At 35.7% G+C, this 20,832-nt stretch overlaps 1 protein-coding gene across 1 annotated transcript; it reads right to left on the reverse strand.

Annotated features, from left to right (window-relative positions):
• Positions 1–1,542: 1,542 nt before the first annotated feature.
• LOC123705582 (succinate dehydrogenase [ubiquinone] flavoprotein subunit, mitochondrial-like) lies at positions 1,543–19,644 on the reverse strand. The gene is made up of 13 exons (XM_045654436.1): positions 19,633–19,644; positions 19,205–19,259; positions 18,127–18,318; positions 17,339–17,412; positions 16,898–17,070; positions 13,201–13,356; positions 12,704–12,861; positions 11,768–11,932; positions 11,140–11,339; positions 10,141–10,335; positions 8,651–8,795; positions 7,850–8,085; positions 1,543–1,948 (listed from the first exon to the last, which is right to left on the reverse strand). Exons 1-13 carry the CDS (start codon positions 19,642–19,644, stop codon positions 1,796–1,798), a joined length of 1,914 nt encoding a protein of 637 aa, XP_045510392.1. The 3' UTR covers positions 1,543–1,795.
• Between the last annotated feature and the right edge of the window lie 1,188 nt (positions 19,645–20,832).

Consider the following 20,832-nt stretch of genomic DNA (forward strand, 5'->3'; position numbering starts at 1 on the left):
TCCGTATCCCACTTCCTGATTTCAACTCAAAAATAGCTAGACGTAGCCCAGCTTACTCACTCATTCATACGTACAATAATGTTTGTAAATCAAAACATCTGAAAAACTGCAATATGCATAAATGCAATAAAATAATGAAATCTTGGCTGCATGAACTTTCATACAGCGATACCGAAGATCTGGTCTAAATATAAGAATAAACTTTAACTTTAATAGAAATCTGTTGGTGAGAAATAAAACTTGAACAATTTACTTATGCTAAAAAGCTACTTTAATTAATATTATTGGATCCCTGAACGCATTCACACATGAACACAAACACACACATATTTACACTATCACCTTCATCCACACTCACCTTCCCACAACACACACTTACACAGACACACACACACACACACAATCACACACCCTATGTTAAATGGAAAATGTTGTAAGTTCTTGTATTAAGTACACTCATTATTATTAATTATAAATTATTTAAACATAATTATTGATGTACTGTATAATTCGTCAAAATAAAGTAACCTGTACTCCGTTTCTGATATCCAAGATACAGGCAATAGCCTAGTTTGGATATCACTGTACTAGCAACCCTGTAAAATAATCCTACTGTTATCACATTTAACAATGTAATGTTTGAATATTTTGGTTAATAAAGATTTTTATTATTATTATTATATTATAGACTAGTGGTCCGCCCCGGCTTCGCCCGTGGTACATTTTTACGTTTTCTCTCCATAAAAACCATCCTAGTACTTCAAGAAATGTAATAAAAAAAGAATTAACGAAATCGGTTCAGTTGTTCTCAAGTTATGCGCTTACCAACACATTTTGCGATTTATTTTTATAATATACCTAGATTATTTACCTACCTAATAGGTTATTATTAAGTAATCATATTTACAACCTAATCATTTGCTTCGCTTTTAATCATCGCTTATAATAATTGTTACATAATTTAAATACTCATTCAAGAATTTTTTTAAAAGAATTTAACTGATTTAAACATTCAAATGATGTATACGTAGGTATGTCGAAAATTAATGTTATGTTGCTACGCCCACTAGATGCCCCTATAGCTGTAGGGCGCCATCTAGTGGCCGATAATGAATAGGAATGATCTGACATGAATGTGGACATAAATAATTTGGATTTGACTTTTGGTTAGTGGCAATATAGTAAAGACGTAAAATCAATGAAAAAATAATATAATAATTACATTAGTATTTAGAAAGTAGAGACCGGTTATATTTTTGTTAAGTAAATTTATTTAGGAATTTAGCATACCTATATAATTTCCTATAGTTCTGCGGGTAAATACGTCCTACCTAAAATGTAATGAAATTACAATACTTATACCTTAGTAGGTATATATGCGCGTGGATTAAAGAAATAAATCAAAGCCTTTCATAAATTACTCATTTATTTGTATGTCAATAAATACTATATCTTAATATCACGCATTCCGGAGCTTCAACAAGATTTGTACTTTATAGGTATAAAGATATAGTTAAATCCGCTAATATACCTATTAAAAAAACAGTCAAGCAAACATCAACATATCATATAATTTAATACGCTGAGCAAGCATGATTTAACCTTATTTAACATATTTTATCATCAATATAGACTTCCATATTATACCAAACGTGAAAATCGCTAAAAAATATTGTTCCAATCCTTCTCGAACATTCGAGACGTTTCAACTTGTTCTAGAACAATCGAATCCAATTTCGTTCTAGAATGTTCAACGACCAGTAGAAAATTCGACGACTAGTAAAATGTACGACGACTAGTATACTCTCGGCACTGGTGGAATGGTTTGCACTTCGTCATCAAGAGTCTTGTCAATGACCGGTCGGTAGGAGATGGTCACTTTCCCCGTTGCCAAGTCGACAGTCGATAGACTATGCTTGCGCCAGTGTTGTTCTATTGGCTTTGGTTTCTGAAAAGATAAAAATTACAAATTAAAAAAACAAAATATTTTACCTTATATCATATTTTATTGTTTAATTTCACGTAAATATGAATTAGATACTAGCGATCCACCCCGGATACGCCCGTGCATATGTATAATATACAATATAGGTACCCAGTATATAGCACTCAAAGATTACGTAGGTAGGTACATATTATTCAACCGTGAAACAATTTTTTAAAACGGTCCCCTAGAGGTCCCTTGGGATAGAATGTTCAAATAATAAAACTATTCAGCTATAAACTATAGGTAGGTAGGTACTAGGTATACAGATTATAAAACTGTGTCTCATTTTATTACAAATAGATTTTTAAATTATAATTATAATTATTATTACCAATAGATACCTAAGGGGTAATAGGAGTAAATCACAAAAGTAACCCAGCTTCACTCTTGTAAATATAATAATTTAAATTCCCGTTAGCGAAAGGAAACGCAAAATAAATCCCATAGAAAAAGTAAAAAACGTAAAAAACTAAAAATAATTACATTATTTTTAGTTTATACTAAAGAATTACATATATATAAAGCTACACTACCACTCACTCACTCACTGACTGACTGACATCGCTTTTCTCGGAAACTAAGTGGAAAGTGGGGGGGATTTCGACGTGATCGTGTAGAGGTGCGCCGAGTGACCAGAGGAAAAATATAGCGATCTCGATCACCTTCGAATACCGAGTGGACCCCTGGTGGTGCGCAGAAACGGTGGCACTTGGAGGGGGAGTGTCTGAACAAAAAATGCTAGGAACTGGTGGCGATTACCAGGGGTGGTGGAAAAATGGGGATTTTCGCGAAAACAAGATGGCCGCCGTACTTTGCCAAAATCGCCGTTTATGAATCCTTACGTCCCAAATTTGGCACACGTGCTCTGTTCGAGCTGGTGAATCGATCGGTGCCCCGTTCGAGTGGCTCCGGGCCCCCGTTTCCAACTTCCATACAACGTAAACTCCAACGGCCTGCGGAAACGGTGCGAGTTGGGTTGGGGGGCCCGGAACTAAAAATGATCACCACCCTGGGACGCTACCAGGGAGCCACAGTGGGACGCTCGATTTTGGAATTTTTCCATTTTTGGCGCCAACATAAAAACGTAAATTTAGACGAGGTGGCACGACGGAGAAATACACCAATGACGCATTCGTACTCGTCCAGCTCCCAGGATATCCAGAAAAATCCGAAATCTTAAACTTTCCCTCATCTCTCCAAGACGGTCAACGGCCCGCGCAAACGGTAGCAGCTACATCTGGGGTGCTCAAACTAAAGTTGGAGTAGACCTCGAGCAATTACCACAGATAGTGAAAAAAATTCAAAATGGCGGAAAAAATGGCCGCCGCCATACAAATTCTAAAACGGCCATCGCTGGTGTGATCGCGCTGAAACTTGGCACAGGGGCTTTAATCGAGCCGCACATTGAGGTGGCATACTCATAATCGAGTTTCCATCGCTGGTTTCCGAGTTTCATACAACGCGAAATTCGACGGCTCTCCGAAACGGCGCGAGATAGGTGGGGGTGTAGAACTAAAAAATGATCAGGAAGATGGGGCGCTACCAGGGCAATCGAGAAATTTCAAATTGGACGCAATTTTTTTTTCAAAAATGGCCAATTTTTCAAAGCAAGATGGTGGCGCCGGTTACTTTACGATCGGTCTGAAAATTGACTTCTGTGCTTTAATCGGCCAGATTTACAAAACTGCATACTCAGAATTTCTCTCCGACCCCCGGTTTCCATTTTCCATACATCACGAAATTCAACGGCTCTCTGAACCGGTGACAGGTAGGTCGGGGTCGCCGAAGTAAAAAATACTTCAAAACCTGGTCCGCTTCCAGGCATATAAATTTTTTTGGTAAAATGCGAAATTTTTTTTTTCGAAAATTTTGTATGGAAATATCCATAGTAGGAAGGGTGATTGAATAGCAACGGCAAAGGACGGCGCCGCGGGCTGCTTGCTGCCCGCGCACCGCGCTACTTCGAGGGTTGACAGCACGAGCCAAGCGAGCGAAGCGAGCGAGTTGCGGCAGCGGCCGGCCTAAATATTCAAATAGGTAGCGAGGAGCGAAGCGACGAGCGTGTTAGGTTTACTTATGAACTACCTATCGCACGAGCCAAGCGAGCGAAGCGAGCGAGTTGCGGCAGCGGCCGGCCTAAATATTCAAATAGGTAGCGAGGAGCGAAGCGACGAGCGTGTTAGGTTAACTCTTGAACAGTTTATTATGAAAAGTAACTGCCCGCTATCGATAAGACGTTTCAAAAATTTTACCAATATTTAAATAAGTAATTTATAAGCAGTTTAGGTAGCGAGGAGCGAAGCGACGAGCGTGTAAGGTTAACTTTTGAACTACCACACGAGCCATGCGAGCGAAGCGAGCGAGTCACGACAGCGGCCGGCCTAAATATTCAAATAGGTAGCGAGGAGCAAAGCGACGAGCGTGTTTGGTTAACTTTTGAACTACCTATCGCACGAGCCAAGCGAGCGAAGCGAGCGAGTCGCGGCAGCGGCCGGCCTAAATATTCAAATAGGTAGCGAGGAGCGAAGCGACGAGCGTGTTAGGTTAACTCTTGAACAGTTTATTATGAAAAGTCACTGCCCGCTATCGATAAGACGTTTCAAAAATTTAACAACATTTGATTAAGTAATTTATAAGCAGTTTCGACTGACTGTAGAATCGCTGTTAGCAGATGTTACAAATGGAAAGGAAATTCGAATGCATTTTAAAATGACTGAAGATTTCTGCCCTGGGATGAGCCGCGAGCTGCTTGCAGCTCGCGCACCACGCAACCTCGAAGGTGGACAGCCCCCCGGAATAGAAAATATTTGAATGGGGAATTTATAAGCATTACCGACTGACTGTAGAATCGCTGTTATGAGATGTAACAAATGGATAGGAAATTCGAATGCATTTTCAAATGACTGAAGATTTCTGCCCTGGGATGCTTCGCGGGCTGCTTGCAGCCCGCGCACTACGCTCCCTCGAAGGTGGACAGCCTCCCGGAGTGGAAAACACTTGAATGGGGAATTTATAAGCATTAGCGACTGACTGTAGAATCGCTGTCAGCAGATGTAACAAATGGACAGAAAATTCGAATATATTTTCAAATGACTGCCCTATTGCTTCAACCCAGGGGCAAAAGGGGCTCGCGGGCTGCTTGCAGCCCGCGCACAACGCACCAGCTAGTTATAATTATAAAGTTACACTCGTTAAACAATACCAAGAGTCAAGACCAACCAAGTATCACCTCTACCTGCAGGCTCTAACAAACGGAAATAATTGGTACCTACAATTCGTAGAATAACCACTTCGTTCTGAGTTGCGGAAATATCTTACAATCTACCTAAACTAATGTATTATATTATTACGGTTACATTATTACAACCTTATGTACGAATCTCGATTGATACAATAAAGGTAATTTAGTGAATACAATTTTATCAAAACTTCTGATGGACAACTAACTTTCGACCGAGTAGTCAGAACCGGCATAGTTCGTAATAAAGATAAGTACATAGGTATCCTACCTATGTCCTTTCTCAGGTCTAAAGTTATCTCTGTGCCAAATTTCATCCAAATACGGATTGAGTGGTTGAGGCGTGAATGACGGACACACATTTTTAATATTAAAAGTTAGGATACACACTAATCACTATTACCTACTCAAATCACAATATATAAAAATATTTATTCAATGCAAAATAATTAAAATATTGCCTCACAAAATTCCAATAGCAATAAAATTCAACGTAAAATATTATTTTCTCTTCAACACGGTCACATCGCAAACGCGGGCTTATTCGATAACCAGACACAGCATAGCTTTTACATCGATGTAGACTCATAGCTATATCGTCACAACATTTTCGCTTTCATAACACAATAAAGGTGAACGCACACTCATCCGAAACGAATAAAATTAATTTTAATATTATTTAAACGAAATCTAATGCAACCCTGCAAGCTTGGCCGCATCGCATCCGGCCTCATTCGTATCTGAATCTGAAAGGACCTCTGTATCCTAATATTTTAATTCAAATGATGATTTTAATAATTCAGAATTCAGATTCATTCGAATGACGTCGCATTTTTAACCGACTTCAAAGAAGAAAAGGTTTTAAACTAAGTTTAAACTCGACCGTATTTTTTTCGTTGTTACATTATTACTTTCGACTTGGTGAAAAAATTTGACGATGACTTTCCGGTTGGATCATTTAAATATTACCTATTTCTACAATTTGAAGGCGGTTTAATATTTTGTTAAGAATAATTAAACAAGTTGCGTATGAATAGCATAGAACTGTTGGTATTATTTTGAGGTATAACGCCCTTAGTACACCAACGAATTCGTATGCGGCAGCGAATCTCTGCGAAACTACTGCGTAGCGAAATATCTGCGGAACGTTAGTACACAGCAATGTTTTCGCAACTTTTTCACAATGCGTCTGTGCAATGGCCATTTTGCATTTCCTTGCGAAACAATACTGACAAGGACGCAACTATTTCATCTATCTATGTGCTAGAGTGAGACATATACGCATGTACGGGAGCTAGCAACGTTTTAAAAAAAGTCATTTTAGTATAGTTGGGTTTTTGATATACTGTTTCTCTTGCTATTTCGGTTAGAGTCCGGGCTGTCTGGCTGGCGGTAGTGGTTGCGTTTATTAGTGCGCATCTTATCTGCACAGGAAGATATACTTAAGTTTAGTCATTTTTTAACACGTAATTTTTAATCTTTTGCCTTTAGATAGATCCATCAGACATAATTTTTTATTGCAAGATGTTTTTACCGAAACAACGAAAAATATGTCAGTAGTATGGCAGGTTTTCGCATATGATATGTCTCACTCTAGCACATAGATAGATGAAATAGTTGCGTCCTTGTTAGTATTGTTTCGCAAGGAACTGCGAAATGGCCATTACACAGACGCATTGCGAAAAAGTTGCGAAAACATTGCTGTTTACTAACGTTCCGCAGATATTTCGCTACGCAGTAATTTCGCAGGGATTCGCTGCCACACGCGAATGCGTCGGTGTACTACCGGCGTAAGGGCGTTAAAAACCATATCTTCAATGCGGTCGATTACGGCGGATGTGTTTGCGAACCTTTCTTAACCGAACGGTTCGGATAAGTGTGCGATCACCTTTAAAACGCGGGAACTATTCCATGACCGGCCACTAATTTGTACATCGTTGCAAACTCGCAGATATATCGAAACAACATCGCAACGAGCGAGATCGCTTTAATATCGCGACTCCCAAAGGCACGGACTATTCTGTGTACGGTTTAGTATCGTAACTAGATTGGAGTTACATCGATGCTACGTCGAGTATCGTCGTTTTAGCGAAATCTCGTAGTAGTAGTTGTTATTGTAGAGTGGGCGGAGCTTACGTTCGGCCGTAGCTTTTATGCGCCTTTGTACTTATACTTTATTTTGCTTTTAGTATTAATACCTCGTTGTATTGATTTTCATATCATTCTTGTATGATCTTGAATTCTTATAGATATGTTTTTATAATGTATGAATGTATTCTAGTGTTCTTTTCATTGTTATTTTTTTTCTGAATGAACCTTTCTTATATTTTATTTAGTAAGGATATTATTTGACTGCCCAATCGCATGGTTGTTTTACAGTCATTTTTATATTTGTGTGGAAGTTTTCCTATTAATTCAAATAAATCGAATCTTTTAACGAATATCTACTACTATATATTCCAATAATATGTAGAGTTGCGCTAATCTCAGAAACTTCAGAATCTATTTAAAAAAAAGTCTTACATCGCTGGATATATATACGTAATTCCAAGTGATCTAGGTATAAGCTATTTAGGTATACACCACCATTAAAACCTTCCGATTACTCCATCTACCACGCTCACCTGATCCGTAGTAGGCTTGCTATAATCCATTTCATCCTCCCGCTTCGGGAAGTCATCCCTGAAGTGTGCACCACGGCTCTCCGTTCGGTTCCTCGCACAGGCCACCACCTGCACAGCCGCTTGCAACATGTTCTGCAGCTCCAGGGTCTCGATCAGGTCGGTGTTGAAGTTCGGCTTGCGGTCTAGCACCTTGATGTCCTTGAAGGCATCGTACCATTGAGATATTTCTTTTTGCGCTGAAAGTACATGTTTTTGGATGAGGGATAAAGATAACCAATAAGTGTTAATAGTGCCCTTGTGCTATCTTCATAACGAAAATATATAGGTAGTAGTATTATATAGGTAATCGGATCTTTTATGAGCATCGTATATTACTATAATTGTACTACTATTAATTGATGTTGTCTTTGTGTTTTAATACGGATGGATTAAAAAAATACTGATAAAATTGTTTGTGGGCACCTACTGTAAGTTCAGTGTGACAAAAGGGTGAGGGTCATGACTAAATATACCTATATATGGTATGATTTAACGAAGTATTTATCGAAAGAGCGAGAAGAAGCGAGTAAAGTCACGACTTTACTCACTTTGTCTTCGACCTTATAAATTAAATGCCTTCAGTATCACTCTCTGTTTCACTTTCTTTTAAAAACCGTACAAAATCTGTTGCGTAATTTTAAAGATAAGCATAAATAGAGAGGGCCAACATCTTTACTTAGCGTACTGCGTAGGATTATATTATCTGTGACCGAACTAACATTCCCCTAAGCGCTCTACTTTCTCCAAGCTATATTTTGTAACCTTCATCCAACAGTTTCGCCTCCCTGAAGACGCCGCACTTGTTCTGCATAGTTTGCCGCATGTTGAGGCGCAGCTCGTGCGGCATCACGCTGCCGCTGCTGTTGCGGACCTTCTCGAAGTTATCAATTGACGCGTCGCAAATGTTCTGCGATAGTTTATAGTAGTTAAACAATGTACGCACTACGCTTTAGGATAAGGTAAACGTGAACCTTTATTGAAACAACGTAAACTTTAAGATGATATTCATTTTAGGATAGATATTAAGGAATTTATTTTCATGTTTTCAAGTATGGATTCTACAAGTAACGAGCAATTTTATTTAAATACTTCCTAGACTTATTAATTATGGCAAAGGTTGGATCTTGAAAAAAAAAAAGATTGTAAAACGAAAATGTTTGAAGCCCGTAACCGACCGTGTACCGTGAACAAATATTTGAGCTCTATCACAGAGCTCTATGTATAAACACGTAGGTACCAATTCGAATTGAGCAATTTTACATACAATTTATAGTGCTGTATTTTATTATTTTGATAATTGACTAGAATTGGTTACTTACTACTGAGATGTATTTTGCAAATCTTTTCAACAAGTATTATAAATTAAAATTTAATTTTAAATTTACCTAAGTAATTGTTATAAGTATCTACTTAATTACTGTATTAATAACAATCGTACCTGAGTATCATTAATAATTTAATTGCCAATATGGAACATGTTACTAATGTAATGCATGTATATGAGAGTTAATATCTCATTTCCGAAATTAGGGATTTCACTAATTGAGTTAAAATACATGTGGTTAAAGCTATCCCACTTCAAATGGATAAAGCCTTCCGAATTCATTACAAAATAGCTTGCATTATACGTACAACATTATTAAATTACTAGAGTTCCGCCCGCGGCTTCGCCCGCGTTTGCAAAGGAAAACCCGCATAGTTCCCGTTCCCGTGGGATTTCCGGGATAAAAATTATCCTATGTGTTAATCCAAGTTACCCTCTATATGTGTGCTAAATTTCATTGTAACCGGTTCAGTAGTTTTTACGTGAAAGAGTAACAAACATCCATACATCTATACATCCATACAAACTTTCGCCTTTATAATATACGTATATATTAGATATTAGATTTTATAGCAAAGGAGCATCCTACTTGATGTTAAAACCAGCTCCCATACACTGCAACTCTTTGAGACATTGCTTGTGAGGAACTTGTCCATCTAGCAGTTAGGCGCTTTTCTTGAACGCCTTGTTGAACACAATAAAGTAATATTGAACTGCTTGAGGTGACAGACAATGTCTTCGCGCGTCTATCAAACGCGTGAAGTTTTACTCTCAAGTATTCTTAGCTTGATTCTTAGTTTATGTAGCTAATTTCTTTTGTTTTTTATATATTTCCTGACAGTAACAAAACTAGCTATTTTTTGACTGGTGATGCCATGACAAGACTGAATAAATTTTTATATAGAGACGTCCAACTTAACCAACATACATCATTCAGCGTCGGCTGTTTTTCCCCGGGCTTAGCTATCTTGCCAATGTTCACGCCGACCGCCTTCCCAAAGACCACGGTGTCTAAAATGGAATTTGCGCCGAGACGATTGGCCCCATGACAGTTACTGACCGCTTCGCCGGCTGAATGAAGACCTGGTATCACTTCGTCCACTCCGTTCTTGTTTATAATAGCCTGTGTAATATATTCATCATAATCAGCTCGTATTGGATTCCACTGTACAGGAATGCTAGGAGGCTTATTAATTATGTCATTATCACTACATAGTATGAAACAAAGTCGCTTTAGTGACAAAGCGGGCGAAGCCGCGGGCGGTAAGCTAGTACAATATAAATATTTGCTACTCAGAAAACTACTAAATTATGATATGAAACTGAAGAAATAGTTTGATTAAATAACAAATAGTAAAATTCAATATAAGATCTACAGCAAAAGTAAACATTAATAATCGCCTACAGATCCAGGACAGCAAATACTCCCCAGTACAATTATTAACCTATGCACATGTGACAGAGATATCAAAGCTTGTCAGCACAAATTTGCACAGGCTTCTAACCAAACAAGCTAATTTCAGGTATTGCGTTTAATATGTTACACGATTTAATCAATATCAGATGTTCAAAGGGAAATGTTATTGCATTTCCTAAAATTCTGATATTTGGTCACCGCAATAGCGGGTGAGCAATCACAGGATTCGTCAAACAATCAGTGTCAATATTAGGCAAAGCTGGCCAGATCAAAGTAAATTACCAGAGGGCTGGAAGCCACATTAAGTACACACAGTATGTAATATGCTAAACGTTCATGAATTATTGGACATCCTCATTTCAACCGTTAGTAATGTCCAGCATAGTACTGCCTAGGGCTATTGACGAAGTGACGTTGTAATTCTAAGAGAAATTGTGGATCAATAATTGGCAAAAGTTATTAAAATCTGCTTTTCCATCGAGCTATAATCTTTATTTGTATCGCACACACCTCTCCCTTATAGTTAATTGCAATGCCACCCATTGTATAATGTACTGTGGGTATAATTGGTACGGGTTGAGTGTAAACATCAGCTCCCGTGAAGGTGTAGGCCGTCTCCGATATACCGGGCAGACGGTCCCTGATCACTTCAGCTGGTAGATGATGTAACTGGAGATACATGTGGTCCTTCTTTGGACCTACTCCTCTTCCTGGAAGTAGTTAATGATTAGCAATCTAGCCAATTTACGATAGGGCACTTTCTTCTACCTAACTCTACCTAACCCCTAACCTATCTTAAGTTTTGTGTGATGTTTGTGTGAGGTAAAGTTCTTTAGAAAAAACGGGTATTAAATGACGAAGAAGATTATATATACATTTTTGTAATATGAACTTTAATATACTAGCAATAAGGGATTAAATAAATTAACCGGCAGCAGGCGTGTGAAAGCGAAAGTGCAGGGATAATCAATATTTGCAGTACCTTTACACACTACTGAAGTAAATTAAATTCACATTGTGTTTTTGAATGAAAACGTTACAATTTCAGATGCCGTAGAGCATCTTTAATATAGTAGGCAGAACGTTTCGAAAATAACTTACTATGAATAATTATCACAAGACTGTTTGATTTTTTAACCTTGTCGAATCTCCGTAGCAATAGACCGAGAGACAACATCTCGACTAGCAAGATCCTTGGCTTTGGGCGCATACTTCTCCATAAATCTCTGACCCTCACTGTTCACCAAGTAGCCGCCTTCGCCGCGACAACCTTCCGTCATGAGACACCCGGACCCATACATACCTGCAGCCAAATCATATACAAATCTATCCATTTTAAATCCAATAACGCACTAATCCTGAAAACAATTTTGTTAATAGATTATTAATTAGCATAACTGTTACATGCGGTTTCGGTTTCCATGCAGGATTTGTGGAATATTACAAAATAATGATAGATTATTTCGGTTTATTATTAATTTAGTCTGATAGAGTTATTAAGTAATGGGCATGCGGAATTTGCCAGGGATTCGAACGCATTTAAACAGAGTACTCACAGCAATACGAATACCGTAGGTACTAATTTGAAATTAATTAGTTAATTACCATAAAATACACATCGTTTATAGAAATTTTTTTACTTTATAAATCTCAAAAAATTGTCGTACTTTTAAAGAAGATACGTAAAGGTATTTATATCCTTACTAATCCATACTAATATTATAAATGCGAAAGTAACTCTGTCTGTCTGTCTGTCTGTTACTCAATCACGCCTAAACTACTGAACCAATTTGCATGAAATTTGGTATAGAGATATTTTGATACCCGAGAAAGGACATAGGCTACTTTTTATTGCGAAATATGTACCACGGGCGAAGCCGGGGCGGACCGCTAGTATTTAATATATTATAAATGAGAAAGTGTGTTTATTTGTAATATATACATTGATAAGCGTGAAACTCAAGAACGAATCGACCAATTCGGCTAAATTTTGAACGATTTGTTAAGGCACAAGGATGAATCTTATTAAGGAAATATCAGAAAAAGGGGCAATATAGAATAAATATAACAATACCAGTAGGATGGAATTGTATGAACTCCATATCCTGCAGCGGGTATCCGATCCTGGTGAGCATTGAGCAGCCATCGCCGGTGCACGTGTGAGCCGCTGTGCACGAGAAATACATCCTGGGGTACCCGCCGGTCGCAATCACCGTGTTTTTGGCTTGGAACCTTCATATTATTTATATACATAATTTGAGATAACTGGGCTACAGTGTTGAAAGATATTGAAATATGATGAGGTGTGAGTCGATTACACTATGGCAGAAATCGATTTTTATATATGTGTACAATTTTGCAATGTACCTAATTACTTAAAAAGACAATTTCTGAAACCATAGCATTGATTTTTTAATATAAATATTTTTGAGCTTTCGAAAATTAAACAGCTATCAAAAGCTCTTGCAACAATATGATGAACCATAAAGACTTTTTTTCAACAAAAGAGATAATTTAAGATTATCGAAGAAATACGCAATTTGAACCCTCATTTTAGATATTTTGCTTCACCTATGTAAACTAGTATCGTCCATATCCAAAGCTAATGCGCCGACCACCGCGCCGCCCTGCACAAGAAGGTCCAGTACGAAAAACTCCGTAAACAACTTGATGTTCTTAAACTTCGTGCTATATCCGTACAACGTGTGGAGTAACGCGTGACCGGTGCTGTAAAAGAAATAGCTCAATAAAAGCCATCTACATCTATACTAATATTATAAAAGTGAAAAGTTTGTTTGTTTGAAAGCGCTAATCTCAGGAACTACTGGTCCGATTTGAAAAATTATTTCGGTGTTAGATAGCCCATTTATCGAGGAAGGCTATAGACTGTATATCATTTTGTTTCAGCAATGTATTATTGAATACATCTACCATAGAAATCGAAATAACAAGACACTAGAAGTCGTAAGCGCGCGTGACCTTGTCGCCACTCAGGTGACTTCCAAGGCACCAGTGCGTTCGTCACTGTTCAGTTTCTCTCGAGACGTATGTGTGTGTTTTAGCATTTTCCATTGCGGAAATTCTTCCACAAGTTGTAATTATATACTAATAAGGGAATAATAACATTTCATCGGTAAGTATTTTTTTTTAGAAATAATGCCGTTTTTCCTTAAAATTATAGAATATTTTCAAGTATTAATGTCAACGAATATCACAGTATACCGTTCTTATTATCACGTTAAACACAAATTTCAACCTTAGTCTTGTTATTTAGATTTATATGACATCTTCACTTCTACTTCTGTACTCCAAGATACGTCTACTAGGTACCTACATCTTTTAAGACCATAGGTAATACGCAAATATTTCCAGGTAAAACCTAGCATTTCATTAATAAGAATTTCTATAGAATACACCTCCATCGGTATAATTTCGCAATTTTTCATTTTGTAAACTGATTCCACGTCCTATAGTACTTATTTTATTTAAAATTTAACATATTCGCACACTCATATATTGTTATAAAATATTGAATAACAAAAATAACAATGCACATCATATTTGGTCTCACATTACAATCATTGTTTGATGATATCGACAGTAGCCTAATTCTGAACGACCAGTCGATACTCACCGACACAGACATACAAGCTTGAAATATTGTTAAAAATTAAAATGAATTCTAGTATATTATGAAAAATTTTAAACCCCTTTGATGTCCAAAACGTCACGTATATCGAAACGTGAACCGAACGGAACGCTATTTTATTTCTCGACGTGATCAAAAATTAGGGAGGTTCTCACAACACGTGGCTTTAAATTTATGTTTTGACGTGACAACGTCTTATAATTCGATAGAGCCGGCTGCACGCACGAAAAAACATGACTCATGCGGCGTTACCTCGCTCTGAGGCGTTCCGTGTAGGCTTGAAGTGCAAGCTAGAGCGTGCAACGAGCGATAAAGAAGCACAATCGGCCTTAAAACGTTGTCACGTTCAACTATCGTCAGTAAACCGACTTTACAGACAACCAATTCTTTTTTTTTTAAACCCACGTTTTTAGTACGCATATAACTTAAAAACACGACGTTATTTTGTCTATCCAAAAATTACAATTGTAGCATTGGAATATGTATACTGATTAAATAATTTATAAATTAACCATGACATTAACATTTAATTGAATGTAGCAAATTTTTCGAAGTATTAATTTGTAACAAGTATTTCATACACAGTTTCATTAAAAGTAGATTAATTTTAAAACATGTAAAGACGGATGCGTGTTCAAATAAACAAGGAGATGGATATTCGAAAATAATAAACAAACACATTTTGTCAATACATCCATCAGTTTTCAATAACGTATTACAGGATAAATACACTTGCGGACCTATCAATAGGAACATCCAAAGGACGAAAATGACGAGGAAAATAATTCTAACGAAATTTTTGGCTTCTTGGCTGGCTTTCCTCACCCTTCCAATACCATTCATTTATTCCTTTAGTTAAGATATTTATTTCCTTTAATTTCTAAGACCAATAAGCATATATTTAACAAATAGGACTTTAAGCTTACAGTAGTCATCTCATAATTATGTTACTATAAAAGATGTTGTACATGAGAACTACGTTCTATTCGTATAAATAATATATAATTAATAATTACTTTTGTGGCCTAGCTGCTTTTCTCCTTACTTTAAACTATTGCTGTATAACTTTGGCATTATATATTTTTTAACCGACTTCAAAAAAAGGAGGAGGTTATCAATTCGGCCGGTATGTTTTTCTTTTTTTTATGTATGTACACCGATTACTCCGAGGTTTCTGAACCGATTTACGTGATTCTTTTTTTGTTCGATGCGGGATGGTGTCGAATTGGTCCCATAAAAATTTTATTCGGATAGGCCCAGTAGTTTTTAGTTTATGAGCATTTTTGTATGTATTTGTAAATGTTGCAAGTGCGAGTTTGAAGTCGGTTGTTTTTAACGCAGTTATCACTTGTTAACAATTTATTTTAAAAATAATGAGAAAGCTTTGCGTTCCGTTAAATATGTTTTCAGTGTACTTTCACGGTGGCTTTTATGAATTCGTCGCGTTCAGTTATAGCACGTTACGGTAAAAATTCATTTTTCCTCTTTCAGGATAATATTTTATGAACCAGACTTCCCATATCCTCGGGTCGATTTAATTTTACACATATGGATGTCCGACGGATGTACCAAGAGATCTCGTCCTATTTATGCGTTCCTTTTTGAAGATTATAAGTTATTGTTTGTAACTATTTAATAAATTAAATACAACAAAAAGGTTTTTTTTTTCTACGCATTAGAGTGTTGCGGTCGTTTTGTTAAATGACTCAATAAAATAAAATTTGAAAAAAATTGATTTGAAGGAAACAAAATATCTAAACTTTTTAAACTTGTTATTGTTCTATTGTGAAGCAATACTAAATAAAAGTTAAAAGAAAGCTGAGAAGGTTTCCCTTAATGAAGTAAGAAAACTCGTAAAGTGCTCTTATTGTAAGTGATATCTGGCATTCAATTTAGAAAAGATTGAATAAAGCTAGATTCTGTAGTGGAAGTTTAATTGGATAATATTGTTCGTCTCCTTATTCCGTAAGCGTTTTAAGTATTTGCCTTTATAAATGAAGCTAGTGAGGAACCCAGTCTCTACATGGGGTTTATTAATCCTACGAGTTGATATTATGTTTAATGTATTTTACAAGAAAGATACTCATCAGGCTTTTTGCCCTTCCTTGCTATATACTGATCTGGCGTGTATTAATTGGAGTTTAAAACCACATTCATTTGTATCATGCATGTCACAACTTATATAAAATAGGCATAATTAGCCTTAAATATTATATACAATCTAATTATATAATGTACTAGCAATGCCCTGCGGTTTCACCCGCATAAATAGCTATATCGTGACAAAAGTCTACTATAGGTCGGACTTTATAGGTTTAATTTTTAATCACATGAATATCACCTTCACCCCGTCCCGCACTACACCTGCTGATTGTATTAAACGTATTAAACAGTATACCTAGGTACTATTTTCTGTAGATTGACACTTTAAAAATTCGTTATATATTTTGAATGGAATATCCAATTTTTTATCCAATTTAAAAAGTATTTTGCTGGTATTGAAACAGTCTATAATAAAACATCATTTAATGGGATATGGATTAATATATATGTGTATGGATAACATGGTTTGATTACTGTCGGCACTTCTATTTACTTTGAAAACGTAAAAATGCATACCGGTCAGCAACACAGCAGGTGCGTTTAGCGATCTCCTTGCCTTGCATCTTTGTTCCCCCGCCAAAGGACCGCTGGTAAATCTTCCCATCTTGAGTCCTGGAGAACGGCATACCCATATTTTCTAGTTCGTATACGCAGTTCGGCGCGTCTCGGGTTAAGTGTTGAATCGAATCCTACAATAATATTATGTGCTGTTAGTGAATGAATTTCTTAGAGACATTGAGCAACGTTGAAATAAATTGATGTCTGATCATATTATTTAATTAAAGGGTAGTACAGCAAATTTTCGAAGGTCAAAAATGACTTTGGGTCCATGCACGACTTTAGTAAGTAAGTAAAGCAAATTAAAAACAATTCGTTTACAGCAAGCGCTAATAACAATTGTAATAATATGATAGTTTTTGTGCATAAGTTGCGTTCGTGTTGAATTAAAACAGTCACCTGATCTCCAAGCCAGTCAGATCCTTTAACCGTATCATAAAAGTGCCATCTCCAGTCATCTTCATGCATACTGCCTGTAAGATGATATATTATTAAGAAAAACAAGGACCGACTACGAATTTTCACTCATTTAAATTTAAGGCAAACCCCCATATAAAATTATCACAATTATTTAACAAATCATAAAAAATTATGTTGTTAATACAATAATTAAATTTTTGTTCATTATTCGAAATTATTAATTTAACCATGTCATTTTAGTTTATAATTATTAATTTAACATTTACTCCATAATATTATAACTGATTAATTATTATTAAGCATTAATAGTTGACCAGACAAGAAATTTATTTCAGTCAGTTCCACGAAATGCTATTTTCAGTGATGGTCAAACTGAATTTTCGATCTTAATTAAAATACGTACACGTTCAAAAGTATTTATTAACAGTTCATCAATTAACCTTTCCATTCCAATAATGCGTCATAATTAAAATCTCTTATCCCCATGTGGGGTAGATGTATTTAAAATTTGTACATATTTTTCACAGATTCATGTTTGTACGTACAAGAAGGTGATTTTGTGCCATGCCGATTATTCTTGTTAGTATCGACGAGGAATCGAACCCATTGTTTCTACGCTCACGCTGATAACTACTGTAACAAGGAGGCAGACAGACTGGCATGCATGTGTTGTAAATTGCTAGTAATGCCGCGCGGTTTCACCGCAGGAAAAATCTAGTATTTCTCTTGCCCATGTGATGTTCTAGTACATAAGGTTATATAGACACCTATAGATGCGTTCATGCCGCCCTGAGCAGCGATTGTATGAGATCTAGTTGGAAACAGCTTGGAGACGAGCGCCACAGAGAACTTCTGTTCAGCAAGGGATATCGCCGCCCGCAGACCAGCGCCGCCCGCCCCGATGACGAGGCAGTCGTACGTGTGGTGGCTGATGCTGTAGCTCCCCGGCCTGGAACATACTGGAAGAGGAACGTTTTGTAAATTAACGATTGCACGGGGAATTTATTTTATTTTTGTAATATATTAATTATCTCCAAAACTTATGATTAGAAAGATTCATCTTTATCAAGTAACACTGGCTCTTTCATAACATGTACTAAACGTTACTTAATCAACCACTTAAGAGCATTTCTATTTCTCACATTCCCTTGACGTCAGATATAATCATTATCAATTATCATTTATCAGCTTTCAAACTATGACTAAATAATTGTTTGTTTAAACAAAGGGCTTAATGCCTCGAACTTCAAACATAGAAATCAATTCTAGAACCTTTTTATAATAAAATGAACAAACAGAATAAGCCTTCCGTCAATTGGAAGCACTCACTGAACTGTTTGTTACCTCTATCATTAGTTAACCTTTTATAAACAGACCACTATGTGGATTCACTATTAAAAGTGGTCATGTTAAACAAAGCTTTTAAAGGTAAACCGCATATAGATGATAAAATTATATTCAATTAATGATGTCAAAGGCGACTCCTCCGCAAATTTCATAATTATAATTTTCTAGAAAATATCAGTAATTTGGCAACCGTTAATAATTCATATTATAATTGAAAATATATTTAGATTGAAGATAATTGTGGTTTGATAGATTCTGGTGCAATAATTGGACGTCGTTACAGATTTATAGCTAAGTACGTAGGTATATATTATAATTATTATTTTCATCAATTTGAGCTTTTTTACAATTTCAGTTTTCAATAGTATAAAAAAGCTTCGGCAGAACTTTTGCAGGTTTGTTATGAAAAAGCTGGATTACAACGTTCCGTGTATTTAAAGTGTATCGTAATAACATTTATTTTCGTAGTAAAAAGATGAATAAAACAGAAACATTTACCTTTTAAAATCGTTCCCCTTTTGATGAGTTTTTTGGTTACAGCGAAGCAATATTTCTGAAATTAAATGATGTTGTTTATGGTGGGTAAGAGCTACTTGCAGCTTCCTAAATAAGATCTTGTAACCTATACTTCTATTATAAAGCTGAGTTTATTTGTTTGTTTGATCACGCTAATCTCAGGAACTGCTGGTCGAATTGAAAAATTATTTCACTGTTAGATAGCCCATTTATCGATAAAGGCTTAAAGGCTGTAGGAGCAGAGCAATACGGGTAAAACCGCGGGGCACAGCTAGTATTGTTTGTATAAACGTTTTACTTTAAAGTTTTTACGCCAATGACGAAGCGCTAGATCAGTAATTAAAATTTGTATTTCTAATAAGTAAATCTAATAAACTAAATCAATAATATAAATTTTGGCTCTAACGTACCGAAGATAACATTTTTGTTATTATACAATATAAACAAAATTATTCAATCTAAAATATATCCACAGATTGTTTTGAAGGATAAGTCAATTATGACTTTTTAAATTATATATTTTTTCAGCTTGTGAAAATCGTAATTGAATGAGTTAAAATCATTAAAAAAGTTTTGTTATTATTTTAAAAATGACGTCATTGTATTGCAATAATTCATGTAGAGGGTGTAAATTATTTTAAATATTTATTTATACATTACTTTTATATTAGAAATATTTATCAGCTAAGTTTTCATCATCTTTTCATTAAACTTGTACCTATAGATAAACTTATAGTCGAAGCAAATTCATTTCCAGTTAAAAACGATGTTTACAAAGACTCTAACCTTTATAGAGCATTTGGTAGATTTTATTTGAACATATCCACCAGATTTTTGCGCTGTAAAAATATATTTCCATTTCGTACTTTGATTTTATAGTTTGTAGTTTTAACAACATCAGTTTTGTATTATTAAATATTGACTCTCGTGTGTATTCAATGTTCATGTTCAATCTAATAGATCAAACAGAATGTTTACTCTACTATTGGTTGAATGCTTTTGATTAGCAATATTTGAACATATTTTTAAAATATCGTTGTTAATTTGGAAAATGATGATTTGTTGTTTTAAAAAAGCTATTTACTAATTAGTTCAGGATACATCGCCCATTTTTGCAAGTGACTACTATCAAGCTGATTTTCCGTTTGTAGCTTTATTTTGATGAGACACCGAATAATTTCGTGTACGAAACTCTCGATTGTGGTAGCTAACAGGGATAACAAGGATAAAATTTTTTGATTTGATGGTTCTCAAATATTTATTACGCAATTTGTAGGACAATATGTCTGTTGAATTATATAAACATTAACTAAGTGAAAACAAAAAAATCAGCTTGTTAGTAATCATTTATGATGACCTCGTTATCGATACACTTTGGAAAGGAGGACTCTTTGAACAAACCATAGATTTTGTAGGACAAATATTTTTTTGAATAATTTAGGTAATTATCTTGAGATTGAACAAAAAAAAACATTCAGTTAGTAATAAATATTTGAGAACCATCAAATCAAAAATTTTTATCCTTGTTATCTCTGTTAGCTACCACAATCGAGACATTCGTACACGAAATTATTGGGCGTCTCATCAAAATAAAGCTACAAACGGAAAAT

This window comes from Colias croceus, chromosome Z, assembly GCF_905220415.1.
Source record: "Colias croceus chromosome Z, ilColCroc2.1".
In the NCBI taxonomy this organism is placed as follows: domain Eukaryota; kingdom Metazoa; phylum Arthropoda; class Insecta; order Lepidoptera; family Pieridae; genus Colias; species Colias croceus.